The sequence below is a fragment of the Bos javanicus genome, chromosome 6, assembly GCF_032452875.1.
Source record: "Bos javanicus breed banteng chromosome 6, ARS-OSU_banteng_1.0, whole genome shotgun sequence".
NCBI classification, from domain to species: domain Eukaryota; kingdom Metazoa; phylum Chordata; class Mammalia; order Artiodactyla; family Bovidae; genus Bos; species Bos javanicus.
In genome coordinates this window covers 91,241,276-91,258,496 of record NC_083873.1, presented here as the reverse complement: position 1 = coordinate 91,258,496, position 17,221 = coordinate 91,241,276, and the positions used below count along the sequence as shown (strand labels likewise).

The window sequence follows — 17,221 nt, the reverse complement described above, 5'->3', positions numbered from 1 at the left end:
CTGCTTTGAGGGGCTTGGTTTTGGTCAGGTCCAATGTATGTTCGGTGAAGGAAATGGGCACTTTTCCTCTCAACATAAACTTGCTCACTCCAGCCTTCATCTGTCCCTCAAAGAGAACAGTTAGTCTTATTTCCAACTCAGGGTCAGGACTAGAGTGAGGCAAAAAAGCTATGTAAAGTGCAAAATTTAAGGAAGCACTCATTCTCTGGATCATGCAGGTGCAAATGGTGCATGTATATGACCCTAAACATGAAGACTTCCTTAAAGTCTTCCTTTTGTGCCCCAGGGATCTCAATGGTTACACAGCTTCTGCCATTAAGTCAAAAGTGGACCAGCTCCCCTCCCCACTCCATCCTCCAGGTATAACGTCTCATCAGCACTTCTCCATCTGTTCTTTTTTTATCTCATAATGTGCTGGCACATTTGAGTTTCAGTCTAAACTTCTATCCCACTTCCAAGGCCCTACTTCAGTACTTTCTCTACTTGATAAGCAGCCATGGTTTTGGGTTCAACTAGACAATCACATTCATGAGACCCCAAAGGCTCACGAGTTTACTTGGTTTTGTAGTCAGAGAACAGAGCATACTACTTCAGAGTGACACAGGATATAAACCTTCAACACAAGTCCTCACAGCAGCCCAGGGCTATTCTTCAGGCCCCAGAATGACATCTCAGGTACAAGACAACAAGATTACACAGGTGGGTACAGGACCCATCCTAGCTTAGTATCCTCGTGCCACATACAGAAGCAACATCTCTTACATCAATCAGTCCATAAGTACACTCCAGCACTCAGCAAGAAGAATACTTCAGTACATCACACCACATTCAGGAATGCCCAAAGCTATGGCTTCCCTCCAGTTATTTATACTTCATTCACAATCTCTCAGCTCATGCACTCTAGCAATCAAGGGTTACGTTTACCATTAGGCAGTGTTGCATGGTTACACAGTTGTCGTTCCCTCTGTAGTAGATTACAGAGAAACAGTGCTAGAAGATCAACAAGGGGCTATTTTCATAGGACGAAGGAGAAAGGGTTTTGTTAACCCTTTACTCATATACAACAAGGCACAGTATCATAAAATTTCAGAATGCTGGGGATAGGAAAATATCTAGAACCTCCCAGAAGAAAAAATGGGTCTCACTTAAAGTTTCAGTGATGAAAATGGCTTCACATTCTTTAACAGCAACATCAGAAAGTAAGATAGTGGAGGAATATCTCCAAAATTCCAAGAAAAATAATTCCCCAAACAGAAATACAAATCTACAAAAAATAAAAATTCAAGTCTTTAAAGGTAGATTTTTCAGATGTACAAAGTCTTAGAAAATTTGCCTGTCTCTTTCCTCAGAAAGCTTAAGAATCTCTACTCCTTCCAAAGTAAGGAGTAATTCAAGAAAGAGGAACAAATTCAAGATTCCTCATAGGGCAGAAGCAAAAGAAAGTCTCAGAACAGCAGTGAGGAGAGATTTCAGGATATTTTCACAAAGCAGGATGATGGAGTACAAGGAGGGTGGGGGGCGGGGGAGAGTATCTGATACACCTAAATTTTATTAAGAGAAGATGTGCATTTCTAACAGTTCAGGGGGTGAATTACTGATGGCATATAAAAAACTAAGGAAACAAAAAATCATACAACTAATAACTCTGGAGTAAAAGAAGTACTTAAAAAGAAAAAGTAGCAGTCTTGACTACACTGGGAGAATGGGAAGGGAAAATGCACAAATACTGAGGAGGGTGGTGTTTATCAGATACTTTTAATTTACTAACCTAACAGCTATTTCTTATTCCCTTCTCCCCTGCCTCCTTACACGACAGAGGCTGGAAAAGCTAATTACCCTCTTTGCAAGATTTTCTTGCAGTTGAGTTCAGTTCAGTTGCTCAGTCGTGTCCGACTCTTTGCAACCCCATGAATCGCAGCACACCAGGCCTCCCTGTCCATCACCAACTCCTGGAGTTCACCCAAACTCATGTCGGTGATGCTATCCAGCCGTCTCATCCTCTGTCGTCCCCTTCTCCTCCTGCCCTCAATCTTTCCCAGCATCAGGGTCTTTTCAAATGAGTCAGCAGATGACCAAGTAGCTGTTCCGGTCAATAACACACAATCTGGTGAAATCTACCTGGAGTTTCTGGGAAGCTTTACCCTCTTGGTTAAACAGGCAGATTTGGCCGCCATCCTCCTTTCCCTTCATCTTGGACATGGATTGATGCCTAAATCTGCCAACAGTCACACTGAAAACACGAATCAACAAACTCAATATGCTAAAGTTGGTGGGCAAGAAACAAAGCGTCTGAGTTACTCATGATGTAGCTGAGTTCCTGTACCAACTCTGGACAGCCCACCTGTAGTTTTTTGATTAAATGAGAGCCACCAGGCAGGTTTTCTGTTACAACTGAATGCAATAAAGAACTCCTAATTAATGTAGGGTATATTAGAGCTAAATACTTATTCTCTATCAGTATTGGGAAGTCAATAAATAATGTCTAACATTTTTAAATCAAGAAAAACATGCTGAAGCATGTTATTTACTTAGAAACATGCAGTAAGTATCTAAAAAATAGTTAAAAAACAAAAAGGATGCCACTGAGGAGTGGGAATTGGGGACAGAAATGGGTAGGGCAAGAGTAGGGCTATTTTTCACTGTAGCCTTATATGAAGGGTTCTGAACCAGACACTTCTTTGTTGTGGGGGCTGTCTGTGAATAGTTTGGCAGTGTTCTTTGGCCTATACTCACTAGATGGTACTAGCACAGGGAGATGGTGTAACAATTAAAAATGTTTCCAACTACGGCCAACTTATCCTACCAGACAAAACTGCTCCTGGTTGAGAACTATTACCTTATATTACTATTTTATTTTTTAAATTTTCAATAATACTGTATGATTTTGATAAAACTAAATTATTGAAAAAGAAACTAATGGTATGAAGAGAGCTAGACAGGAGACCACCAATGACTCTTCTCCCTTCAAGACTCCCACTTTCCTTTCTGACTTCTCCCTGGGCCTAAGAGACTCCCTGCTCCCCTCCCAGACACAGACAGACAGAACAGAGACACTTACCACCTAGAAACGCACACTCATAGTGGCTGCAGGTCTTATTTGTGCTCTGAAGGATAAGGTTATTGCCAGCCTCATCCTGTGACACATGAAAAACCTCATTCAGAGGTATTAAAACAATTCCTTCACTTTCTTTATCAAAAAATTTTTCAACGGCAACTCCAAAACATGTTTTGATGGTTAACAGAACATGTTGGTCATCAGTAGCTTGAGGTTTGGATGAATACGCTAAGGTGAAATGGCCAAGTCGGGCCTGGTTCACCCCTCCAAATGTAAATGAAGTATTCAGCCTTACGCTGTACACCACGTTTTTGTAACTGTTCTCACAAGATCTTCTCAGCAGCTGCAGAGCTTTTGTCAGGTAAAAATGGAAAGCTTTGAACTGGAAGCCATAGACATAATCTTTTCGAGACTGGCCAGCCATCTCCATAGCTTCATTGAACAGATGGTAAAAGGAAGACTGCTCTTGAGCTTCAGAAATATAGGCCATCAGGGCAATACCATAGTTATCCTTGAAATTCACAGGGAGAAAGAGCTGAGGCTTCCGAGCTTCCCACTTGGCTTCTGCATTTTCCCACACGTCTTCTAAGAGCTGGAGGCTTGCTTTTTCCTCCTTGAACAGTTGAGGAACATATTTGATTTCCATCCGGTTAGCACATTTCAGGTATTCATCATCAAATGCATTATCTGCCATATCTAACATTTCAGCTTTTACCTGCAAAGGAAAAGGAAATTAGTACTCTTGAAATAAAAATATTTAGTGTATATCATTTTCTTTCAATTTTCTGCAAAGAATCCTGCATCCTCTCAAACCCTGCCAAGACTCTCTTCCTTGCTCACAATGAACTTCTGATATCTTTTTATATAGGAAGTATATTCCACTGTTAGTCATAGCTTCTCCCAGCTGTGACATATTTATATGAAAAGAGTAAATGGGAAGTATGAGCATGACCACGCCTGTAAGTCATTCATCTGAACCCTGTAGTAGAGGAAAGAAAATGAGTGTGAAACAAAAGAAACGGGTGGCAGTCCTGGCTCTGAATGATATTCTTAGCTAGATTTCCTCAACCACTCAAGACTATTGAGTGAATCTGAAATACCTTGTATGAAATACTTTACTAGATGGATAAATACATGAAGGTAAATATTACCCCTTTTTCTTTGAGGACACCCCTCCCTTTTCTGTATGGTTTGGCTAGGACTAATTCTGCATCTTCAGCCCCTATTATAAGTAATGATGCGGGCTTAAAAACCAGAGCACTCCCAGATAAACAAAAGGCTTTCTTTTCCTTCAACCATAAGCTCTAAGCATAATATTGGCTTGGGGAAGCCAATAGTTATCCTTTTAGTCCCTTGAAGAATCCTGTCTGCAAATGAAGCCAACAAAGAAAGGTTTGTAGAGCTTAGAGGTGAAGAGAGATGAGGTCCTGAAAACATTACTTAAGGCCTGAGTCTAGCATTACCTGAAACCTGTATTTGGCTTCAGCTGTTCGAAACAGTAAATTCCCTATTCATCTGGGCTTTATATTCTATTCAACTGGAAAAGGACTAAGCATCTTTAAATGATACGCAGAACATAAGCAGCAGGGTAGTGTAGTATAACTAACACTAGCTTTGAGCCAGATAGATCTAGGTTCTAATTCCATTTCTGTTACTAACTAGGTACTAATTACTTACGGGACTTGACATTTCTGAGCTTCAACAGCTCTCACTAAGGGAATACTTCTTAGACTCCTTTGCATGTCCAGCATATTCCACTTGGCCATTAAAGGTCAGTTTCTCAAGGCTATTTATTTCCCAAATCTCAAGTCTACCCTTAGGCAATGATGTAAGAACCACAGTTTCAATGATCATCTTAATATCTCTGACCTGTTGTGTAAGTGTAAGATCTACATATCAACTACATAATTAATAACTCCATTTGACTTCTGTATATCAACTGCCTACTTAATAATTTCACTTGAGGTGCTCAAAGATCCTTCAAACAAAACAATCTAAGAGCAAGGCCAAACTTACAACCCTACTGTCTACAGCTGGCATCAACCTAGTCCTTATATAAAAACATCCATTCATTTGTGAAATTTTCTTAGATTTCTCCTTCTCACTCATGCCCTGCACTCCTAAGGCCTAAAAAACTTCTCCAGAGTGCTTTCTGTGTGTGCAGCACTAAGTGTTCATATATATTAACTCATTTAATCTTCGTGGTAACCCTGTGAGGTAGGTTCAGTTCAGTCACTCAGCCGTGTCCAACTGCAGAACCCCGTGGACTGCAGCACACCAAGCTTCCCTGTCCATCACCAACTCCTGGAGCTTACTCAAACTCATGTCCATCGAGTCAGTGATGCCATCCAACCATTTTATCCTCTGTTGTCCCCTTCTCCTCCTGCCTTCAATCTTTCCCAGCATCAGGGGCTTTTCCAGTGAGTTAGTTCTTCACATCAGGTGGCCAAAGTATTGGCGTTTCAGCTTCAGCATCAGTCCTTTCAATGATTCAGGACTGATTTCCTTTAAGATAGACTGGTTGGCTCTTCTTGCAGTCCAAGGGACTCTCAAGAGTCTTCTCCAGCACCACAATCAAAAGCATCAATTCTTTGGCACTCAATTTTCTTCATAGTCCAACTTCACATCCATAGGTAGGTAGGTACTATTATTAGCCCCTCTTTTAAAATGAGCAAACTAAGGCAAGGAGATTAACTTGTATGGAATTCAGATTTGAACCCAGGTAATCTGGCTCCAGAGTCTGTTTCTTAACCAAAATATGTTTCTGATGATAAAGACCACTGACATTTATATAGTACTTAGAAAAAAAAGAGTTTAACTTTGTCTTTATAACAACACTTATGAAAGGTCTGGAATAAAACTCACAACACCATCTTACAAGTAGTGCTAGTAGGAACTGTACTGGCATCAGAAACTGTCTGATTAGCAGCCACAAAATATTCTGTTGGGAAAGTCACTGAGACCCCTGAAATTCTAGGTCCATGGGTCAGTTTCTTGAAGTGGGAATTTGAGCTTTACTAGATCAAATCATTGCCATCTCCTAGCCAAGAAATGCACTTTCCTTCACAGCACAGAATGTACCAGAGTGCATCCTGGACACCAATGTCTAATTTATTTTCAAGACTTCAACATATTATAAGACATCATGCCCTGAAACCACCTCCCACATTCCTCACATCATATCCAAGAGTTGATCCACTATGTTCCTGTCTTTCCCCTGTGCCTCTAACCAGTCTCCACATGTCTAATTTTAGACTTCAAGTCTTTCTGGCCCAAGGCCACAGCTGATTGTGTGTTCTGAACAGTGAGTACCTTGAGCAATGAAAAAGCCCACAAATGCCACCACCATTCAGGGAAAACTGAATGGATATTAAGGAACAGGTACAAAGGCTAGGTGAACCCACTAATTATATTTTCTTCCTCAGTTATCCACTGAAACAAGGCTATATGGATGAAGCTTAATTACCAAAAATTTATTACAAAAATGTAAAAATGATTTTAAAAGATATCAGTTAAATTATGAAACATTCATAAATAAACACATCAAAATTATGTTGCAGAAAAATATTAAAAAGGCAAATCAAAATCACAGTGAGATACCACCTCATATCCATTAGGATGGATATAAAGATAAGGAAAAAAGGGAAAATAGCAAATGTAGGCAATGATATAGAGAAACTGAATCCTCATACACTGCTGTGTAAGTAATACAAAATGTGGAAGACAATTTGGCAGTTCCTCACAATGTTAAACATTGAGCCACCATATGACCCAGCAATTATATACTTTTGGTATAAACCCAAGAGAACTGAAAATATGTTCACACAAACAAAAATCTGTACACAAAATTGGTGGCAGGACTATTCATTCATAAGTCCTGAATGAGGAAATGGCAACTCACTCCAGCAGTCTTGCCTAGAAAATCCCATGGACAGAGGAGCCTGGGAGCTCCAGTCTATGGGGTCACAAAGAGTTGGACATGACTGAGCATGCATGCTCACATTCATTCATAAGAACCAAAAAGTGGGGCCAACTCAAATGCCTAACAATTAATGAATGGATAAACAAAATGTGACATAACCAAGAAATGTAATATTACTATACTACAAAAAAGAACAAAGTACTAATATACACTGCAACATGTATGAAGCTTGAAAATGTTATGCTAAAAGAAGCCACCGAGAAGGCCAGATATTGTTATGATTCCATTCAGATGAAATGTCCAGAATCTGCAAATTCATAGAGACAAAGCAGATTAGTGGTCTCAGGGGATACAGGGAAGAGGGAATTGGAATTGACTACTAACTGCTACAGGGCTTCTTTTGGGGTGACAGGAATCCTATAATGAGATAAAGTGATGATGGTTGCACAACATAGTGAATATATGACAATCACTCAACTATACACTTTAAAATGGTATCTTTTTATATGGGAATTACACTTCAATTTTTTAAAAGTCACACTGCAAAACAGGTAACAGAATATACAATGATTCTATAAACAATATTTCAGATTTCAAAATGGATTAAGTTTTTAAGAATTTAACACATTTTAAAGAAGGTGCTTCAAATCAGTGGACAATACTCAGTAGTGATGTGAGAGCTAACAATGTGGGAGAAAAAAACCAAGTGAGATACCTGGCTCATATGTTACATAAAACATGTTACAGAATGTTTAAAGATTCAGTTGTAAAAAATAAAATCATCAAAGTTCTATCAGAATAAAAAGAATACTGAACAGGAGAAAAGAGCCACTATATAAAACACGGGAAACAAGTAGACATTGCATTGTCAAGGTATATGAAGAAAAATACAAGTTTTTAGAATATTCGATGCCATGGACAGACACCTGTAGCATAGTATTAACTTAAAAAAGTAAAAACAAAATACTATATGTAGTGTGAATCTATCTTGTAAATTACAAACACAAATACATAGAAAAAAGCTGAGAAGCCTACACACCAACAGATTAAGCCTCACTCCCTCTGGGTGGAAAATTGTGGATGATTTTTACTTTCCTCCCTTTGTCTACTTTTAATTTTTAATTTTCTACAGTTAACATGTATCAGTGTGTACAAGGTAAGATCTACATTTAAAAACACTAACTTATTATTATTCTATCTGTCTTCATTTCTATCATCAACACACACAAATGCCTCAGGCAACCTTATACCAAGAGTTCCCGTTCCAATGACCACGTGCTTCCCATTCCTAACATTACCTGGAGGATGTCCATTAGAATCATAGGTGCCAACAGCAGGGTGACCATTTCAAAATGTCCTGTCTTCATTTTTCTCTTCTAAATTAAAATGAAGGAATTCCAATTTAGTAGAAGTTTAGAGAAGTAGAACAGGATGACACACACGATACACATTTTTTCATTCTGGGTAAAAGCGGTATCATGATAGTTAGGAAGTGATTATGAATAAATTTCCAATGGCTGAAAGGGTCATTAGATTTTGTCTGGTGATCTAACACCTTCATTCTACACATGAGGAAACAAAAGCTCAGAAAACTTTAGATATTTGCTCAGGATTAAATCTGTCAATTTCCATTCTCCTTTAGACATGTTGTCTCTCCCACCAACAGTCACTGAGAGTCAATTATTCTTCCTCCCTCTCAATCTCCCCTCATCATACACAGGAAAACACAAACTGAAAAAAAAAAAAGAAAGAAAGAAAAACACAACACCATTGCAGATTGGTCTCCTAGCTCCCAGTCTCCAAGAATTCTCCAGGAGTTAGTATCCACACACATCATCCATTCTTCATCCTCCCTGCAAACCAAGTGACGCCCATTTGGTAGGATGGAGACAGGTAGTGGTAAAAACCAGAAAGTTATCCGGGGTGTTCTCTTCCTCCCAAATATTCACATTTAAGAGAAGCTAAGGATAAAACAAGCATCCTGAATAATGTGCTGAAAACAGGAATGAGAATAAAAAGGAGGTGAACAGGAAGCAACTCTGGTAAGATTATATAACTCTACTGGCTGTGTGCCCAATATTCATCCCAACATTCATGAGACATAAGTAGGTAAACAGGAGGGTAAGAGGCCATCAAGGGCTGAAGATGTCCCAGAATCACTAACTGATTCAATTAATTAAAGACTGCTTTTCAGCTTTTTCCACACACCTAAAACAAAGTTGACATGACTGGAACTGAAATCTCTTTTTCATCCTACCAATCACCATATTCTGGCACCTCAAAGTGGGGATGAACAGCACAGGGGAAAGAAGATAGTCTTCCCTTTGGCCCCAGATCGCCATCTTTATTCACAAGCAGTTTCTTTCATTAAAGATATTAAAAGATAGCACAAAAATGCCATTTCTGTGTTAATCATCCCTTTAGAAAAGCGATTTTGAAAATAACACTTGACAGATAACTGTCACAAGACAAGCTCTGAATGAGGATTTTCTTGAAAAATCTTCACTTCCATAGTCTGAACGTAAATAAGTCAAAATGTTTACCTGGCTTTTCTCCCTGTGGAGTTTTAAATGATGCTAGGTCTGTTTCCCCCACTCTCTCAGTTGTGGTGAGGGTGTCTTCAGGATAGGAGGTTGTTGACACTGAGAGCTGAAAAGGGAATGCTTTTCTTTTTATAAACATCCCCAGCAGTAGCTTAGCAGTGGCACATTACCTCATTTGTGTTCTGCTATTTATATCTGGCCCCCACACTATCCCTTGGAATCACCACAGTTAACACATGAAATCTCCAAGAGGCTTGTAAAGCCACAGCAATTCCCTCCAACCACACAGCACGTTCAGTCTGAGCCCTCAGATCTGGGCTTCTCAGAGAGTGATCACACTTCCCATTCCTAACCTTTTGACCCTTTGATTCTGAGATGTCAAGCTAAAGCAAGGATTTTACCCTTGCCAGATGGTTCACATAACTCAGAGGACTTCCTGTGTTAATCACCGGCAACGGTGATGGCTATCACCGTTCACTCAACCCGCTTACTGTATTTTAGGTACTGTGCCAGGTGCTGGGATGCACAAGGAAGACAAATCTGAAAAGCACTCAGACTAACAGAAAATGTGAAACTTATCCAGAATACATGTTAAGAATCTTAAGTACAAAGCCCAGTGAGAGCACTAAGAAGGGAAGGATTGGGCAGCATCTGCAACTATAGCTCTCATTTGAGTCAAGTACACCTAGTAAATACATTGCCTGCAATGCTGAAGACCATATGTTATTTGTTTTTCTCTCCCTGACTTATTTCTTGACATAATGCCCTCAAGAGCCATCCACGTTGTTACAAATGGCATTATTTCATTCTTTTTATGGCTGAGTAATATTACATTATATATGTACCACATCTTCTTTATCCACCTAACTGTCCATGGACACTTAAGTTGCTTCTGTATCTTCTTCTTGTTCAGTCACTCAGTCCTGTCCAACTCTTTGAGATCCCATGGACTGCAGCACACCAGGCTTCCCCGTCCTTCACCATCTCTGAGAGTTTGCTCAAACTCACGCCCATTGAGTTGGTGATGCCATCCAACCATCTTGTCCTCTGTTGTCTCCCTCTCTTCCTGCCTTCAATTTTTCCCAGCATGTAAATAATGCTTTTAAGAACATGAAAGTACAGAAATCTTTTCAACTGTTTTCATTTTCTTTGGGTTAATACTCAGAAGTGGAATTGTTAGATCATTTGTTGTTACTGTTGCTGTTCAGCTACTAAGTCATGTTCAACTCTTTGTGACCCCATGGATTACAGCACACCAAGCTCCTCTGTCCTCCAATATCTCCCAGAGTTTGCTCAAACTCATGTCCACTGAGTCGATGATGCTATCTAACCATCTCATCCTCTGTCACTCTCTTCTCTTTTTGCTTTCAGTCTTTCCCAGCATCAGGGTCATTTCCAATGAGCTGGCTTTGGCATCAGGTGGCCAAACTACCAGGGTTTCAGCTTCAGCATCAGTCCTTCCAGTGAATACTCAGGGTTGATTTCCTTTAAGATTGACTGGTTTGATCTCCTTGCTGTCCAAGGGACTCTCAAGAATCTTATCCAGCACCACAATTCAAAAGCATCAGTTCTGGTGTTCAGTCTCCTTTATGGTCCAACTCTCATATCCATATATGACTATTGGAAAAACCATAGCTTTAACTATATAGACCTTTGTCAGCAAAGTGATATTTCTGTTTTTTAATATGCTATGTAGGTTTATCATAGCTTTCCTTCCAAGGAGCAAGCGTCTTTGAATTTCACAGCTGCAGTCACCCTCCACAGTGATTTTGGAGCCCAAGAAAACACAGTTCTGGTTTTAAATTTTTGAAGAACTCCCCATATTTCTCATAGCGAATGCACCAACTTGGATTCCCACCAAGAGTGCATAAGTATTTCTTTTTCTTCACATTCTCCAATATTTGTCGTCTTTTTAAATAACAGCCATTCTAACAGGTGTGAGGTGATATTTCATTGTGGTTTTGATGTGCATTTCCCTGATGATTAGTGATACTGATCTTTCCACGTGTCTGCTGGCCATCTGTGTATATTATTTGAAAAAATATCTCTTCAGGTCTTCTGTTATTTTTATGTGCATTATTTCTGATTGAGTTGTTATGAGTTCTTTACAAAGTTTGGATACTAACCCTTTATCATATGTATGATTTGCAAATATTTTCCACCATTCAGGTTGTATTTTCATTTTTAGATGGTTTCTTTTACTGAGCAGAAACTCCTTAGTTTAGCTGAGTACCATTTTTTGATTTTTGCTTTTACTGCCTTTGCTTTTGGTGTCAAATTAAAAAAAATCACTGCTCAGACCAATGCCAAGGAGCTTACCACTTATGTTTCCTCTAGGAGTTTTATGGTTCAGGTCTTACATTCATGTCTTTAATATATTTTGAGTTAATTTTTGTGTATGATGTGAGAAAGTGGTCTGGTTTCATTCTTTTGCATGTGCCTGTTCAGCTTTCCCAACACCATTACTGAATACCATTCCCAACACCATTTACTGAAGAGATTCCTTTCCCCATTGTATATTGGCTCCTTTGTTGTAAGTTAATTGACCATATATGCATGGGTTTATTTCTGGGCTTGCCATTCTAGTTCACTGATCTATGTGTCTGTTTTCATGCCAATATCACACTGTTTTGATTACTATGCATGTGTGTTAGTTGCTCAGTTATGCCCAACTCTTTGCGACCCCATGGACTGCAGCCCACCAGGCTCCTCTGTCCATGGGATTCTCCAGACAAGTATACTGGAATGGGTTGCCATTCCCTTCTCCATTTGATTACTACAGCTTTACAATAAAGTTTGAAATCATGGCACACAATACTTTCAGCTTTGTTCTTTCTCAAGATTGCTTTGGCTGTTTGGAGGTTTATGTGGTCCCAAACAAGTGACTGCGGCCATGAAATTAAAAGGCGCTTACTGCTTGGAAGGAAAGTTATGACCAACCTAGATAGCATATTCAAAAGCAGAGACATTACTTTGCCAACAAAGGTCTGTCTAGTCAAGGCTATGGTTTTTCCTGTGGTCATGTATGGATGTGAGAGTTGGACTGTGAAGAAGGCTGAGTGCCAAAGAATTGATGCTTTTGAACTGTGGTGTTGGAGAAGATTCTTGAGAGTCCCTTGGACTGCAAGGAGATCCAGCCAGTCCATTCTGAAGGAGATCAGCCTTGGGATTTCTTTGGAAGGAATGATGCTAAAGCTGAGACTCCAGTACTTTGGCCACCTCATGCAAAGAGTTGACCATTGGAAAAGACTCTGATGCTGGGAGGGATTGGGGGGCAGGAGGAAAAGGGGACGACAGAAGATGAGATGGCTGGATGGCATCACTGACTCGATGGACGTGAGTCTGAGTTGGTGATGGACAGGGAGGCCTGGCGTGCTGCAATTCATGGGGTTGCAAAAAGTCGGACACTACTGAGCGACTGAACTGAACTGAAACAAGTTTTGGGCTTCACTGGTGGCTCAGATAGTAACGAGTCCACTTGCAATGCAAGAGACCCGGATTCAATCCCTGAGTCAGGAAGATCCTCTGGAGAAGGGTATGGCAACCCACTCCAGTATTCCATGGACAGAGGAGGCTGGCAGGCTATACAGTCCATGGAGTCACAGAGTTGGACAAGACTGAGCAACTAACGCTTACTTACTAAACAAGTTTTAGAATTTTTTTTTGGTCCTATTTTGTGGAAAATGCCATTGGAATTTTCAAACAGACTGCACTGAATCTATAGATTGCTTTGGGTAGTATAGACATTTTAACAATATGGATTCTTCTAGTCCCTGAGCATGGAATATCTTTCTATTCATCTGAGTCTTCTTCACCTTCTCTCATCACCTTGATTAAATTTATTCACACTTTATTATTTTTGGTGAACTATAAATGAGATTATTTTTATTTGTTTCTCTTTCTGATGATAGTTATCGGTGCATTGAAATATAAGAAATTTCTGTGTATTGATTCTGTATCCTGCAACTTCACTGAATTTATTAGTTCTAGTTTTTGGAGGAATCTTTAGGACTTTCTGTATATAGTATCATGTCATCTGCAAACAGAGACAGTTTTACTTCTTCCTTTCCAATTCAGACGATTTAATTTCTTTTTCTTGCTGGACTGCTCTGATTAGGACTCCCAATACAATGCTAAGTAAGTGTCTAGAGTGGCCATCCTGGTCTTGCACCTGATTTTAGATGAAAAGCTGAAAAGCTTTCAGCTTTTCATCACTGAGCATATTAGCTGTAGATCCATCACAGACAACCCTTACTACATGGAGGTACATTCCCTTTATACTTTGTTGAGAACTTTTTTTTTTTTTAATCAAAATGGGTGTTAAATTTTGTTAAGTGCTTTCCCTACATCTGTTGTGATGCTCACATGATTTTTATCTTTCACTTTTTTAATCTGCAGTATTTCACTGACTGATTTATGACTCTGAACTATCCCTGCATCCCTGGAATAAATTCCACTTGATAATGGTGTATAATACTTTTAATGCATTGTTGAACTCAGTTTGCTAATAATTTGTTAAGGATTTTCACATCTATGTTCATCAGGGATATTAGCCTGAAATTTTCACTTTTTGTTGTGTCTTTGTCTGGATTTAGTATCAGGCTAAGAATGCCCTTATAAAATGAGTTATGAACTCAGATGTATTTCCTCCTCTTCTATTTCTTGGAAAAGTCTGAAAAGGAGTGGTGTTAATTCTTTTTCAAATACTTGGTAGAATTTGTCATTGAAACCATCTGGACTTTTATTTGGGACAAGTTTTTAATTACTGATTCAGTCTGCTTACTAATAATCAGTCTGTTCTGATTTTTTATTTCTTCCTGATTCACTGCTGGAAGGTTGTTATTAGGAATTTATCCATTTCTTCTAGGTTGCCCAGGTTAATAGCATATACTTTATTTGAAGCAGTCTCTCACAATTCAGTTCAGTCATTCAGTCGTGTCCGACTCTTTGAAACCCCATGGACTGTAGCATGCCAGGCTTCCCTGTCCATCACCAACTCCTGGAGCTTACTCAAACTCAAGTCCATCAAATCGGTGATGCCATCCAACCATCTCATCCTCTGTCATCCCCTTCTCTCTCTGCCTTCAATTTTTCCCAGCATCAGCGTCTTTTCCAATGAGTCAGTTCTTCGCATCAGGTGGCCAAAGTATTTGGAGTTTCAGCTTCAGCATCAGTCCTTCCAAAAAATATTCAGGACTGATGTCCTTTAGGATTGACTGGTTGACCTCCCTGCAGTCCAAGGGACTCTCTAGAGTCTTCTCTAACACCACAGTTCAAAAGCATCAATTCTTCAGTGTTTAGCTTTCCTTATGGTCCGACTCTCACATCCATACACAACTACTGGAAAAACCACAGCTTTGACTAAACGGACCATTGTCGGCAAAATAATGTCTCTGTTTTTTAATATGCTGTCTAGTTTGGTCATAGCTTTTCTTCCAAGGAAAAGCTTTTCTTACAAGTCTCTTACGATGCTTTATATTTCTGTGATATCATCTGTAATGTCTTCTCTTTTGTTTCTGGTTTTGAGTTCTCTCTTTTCAGTGAGTCTAGCTAAAGATTTATCCATTTTGCTTATTTAACAAAACAGCTTTTGATTTCATTCATCTTCTCTATTGTCTTTGTTTCTTTTCATTTATTTCTAGTATGAATTTTGCTATTTCCTTCCTTCTAACTTTGGGCTCTATTTATTCTATTTCTAGTTCCTTGAGATGTAAAGTTAGGTTGCTTGAAATTTTCCTTGCTTCTTGCAGTAGGGATTTATCACTATGAACTCTCGAACTGCTTTTACTGAATCCCACAAATTTTGGTATATTGCCATTTTTGTTTGTCTCAAGGTATTTTTTTTATTTTGCTTTCAACTTTTTCTTTGACCTACTGACTATATAGGCATATGCTGTTTAATCTTTCAGTTCAGTTCAGTTACTCAGTTGGGTCCACCTCTTTGAAACCCCATGAACTGCAGCACGCCAGGCTTCCCTGTCCATCACCAACTCCCGGAGCTTCCTCTAACTCATGTCCATTGAGTCAGTGATGCCATCCAACCATCTCATCCTCTGTCCCCTTCCCCTCCTACCTTCAATCTTTCCCAGCATCAGGGTCTTTCCCAATGAGTCAGATCTTCACATCAGGTAGCCAAAGTATTGCAGTTTCAGCTTCAGCATGAGTCCTTAAAATGAATATTCAGGACTGATTTCCTTTAGGATTGGACTGGTTTGATCTCCTTGCAGTCCAAGGGACTCTCAAGAGTCTTCTCCAACACCACAGTTCAAAAGTTATCAATGTGGTGCTCAGCCTTCTTTATGGTCCAACTCTCACATCCATAACAAGACTACTGAAAAAACCATAGCTTTGACTAGATGAGCCTTTGTTAGCAAAGTAATGTCTTGGCTTTTTAATATGGTGTTTAGGTTGGTCATAGCTTTTCTTCCAAGGAGCATGCATCTTTCAATTTCATGGCTGCAATTACCATCTGCAGTGATTCTGGAGCCCAAGAAAGTCTGTCACTGTTTCTATTGTTTCCCCATCTATTTGCCATGAAGTGATGGGACTGGATGCCATGATCTTTGTTTTTTGAATGTTGAGTTTTAAGCCAGATTTTTCAGTCTTTCACTTTCATCAAGAGGGTCTTCAGTTCCTCTTAACTTTCTGCCATAAGGACTTAATCTTTACATATTTATAAATTTCCTAGTTTTCTTCTTATAACTAATTTCTAGTTTCATGCCATTGTGATTAGAAAAGATGCTTAATATGATTTTGATTTTATTAAATTTTTAAATTTTGTGGCCTAACATATAATCTACCTTAGAGAATGCTCCATATACACTTGAGAAAAATGAGTATTCTACTGCTTTCAGGTGGCATGTCCTGTATATTTCTGTTAAGTCTATGTCATTTAAGGCCATTGTTCCCTTATTCATTATCTGTCTGAATGATCTATCCACTGATATAAGTGGGATATTAAAGTCCCCTACTATTATTGTACTGCTATCTATTCTTCCTTTAGGCCTGTTAATATTTGCTTTATATATTTAGGTGCTCCTATATTGGCTGCTTCTCTGGTGGTTCAGATGGTAAAGAATCCGCCTACAATGTGGGAGACCTGGATTTGATTCCTGGGCTGGGAAGATCCCCTGGAGGAGGGCATGGTAACCCACTCCAGTTCTCCTTCCTGGAGAATCCCCATGGACAGAGAAGCCTGGTGGGCTACAGTCCATGGGATCGCAAAGAGTTGTACACAACCGAGCAACTAAGCACACAGCATACTGGGTGCATAAACATTTACAAATGTTATGTCCTCTTGTTCAACTGACCACTTTATCACTACATAATCTCCTTGTCTCTTTTTACAGTCTGTTTTGTATATTTTGTCTGATATAAGTGTTACTGAACACAAGTTTGCATGCCCTATGCACAGTGAGGCCAAGTGATATCAGAACATCAGATGCATAGGGGCTTCAGGTGGGAGTAGTGCCAGGTCCCAGGCCAGGGCTCTGCTGCAAGCCTGGTAGGCAGCTGGACATGAGCCACAGCCTTGGGTACCACATTTAATGGAGTCAGCTTGCCCAGTGCCACCCACCCTGTGCTACCACTGCTGCCCCCCAGCCTGGCCTGGCCAAGCAGTCCCTGACTCCTACTGGGCTCTCTGCAAGGACAGCTATGACAGGAAGGTGAAGCAGGCAGTGGGGAGAAGGCAAGGAGGTG

General features: G+C 39.7%; 1 protein-coding gene across 9 annotated transcripts in view; it reads right to left on the bottom strand.

Annotated features, from left to right (window-relative positions):
* Window positions 1–17,221, bottom strand: part of ART3 (ADP-ribosyltransferase 3 (inactive)) — a 142,619-nt gene that overhangs the window by 36,718 nt on the left and 88,680 nt on the right. For 7 of the 9 annotated variants that reach the window (XM_061420539.1, XM_061420548.1, XM_061420543.1 and 4 more), the window contains 2 exons: window positions 8,276–8,353; window positions 3,059–3,770 (listed from right to left, as the gene is read on the bottom strand). In XM_061420539.1, coding sequence (XP_061276523.1) covers window positions 3,059–3,770; window positions 8,276–8,353 — 790 coding nt within the window. Of the gene's footprint in view, window positions 1–3,058; window positions 3,771–8,275; window positions 8,354–8,745; window positions 8,767–9,520; window positions 9,645–17,221 lie in introns of those variants that run through there. The other 2 variants (XM_061420545.1, XM_061420542.1) reach the window with 2 other exon arrangements.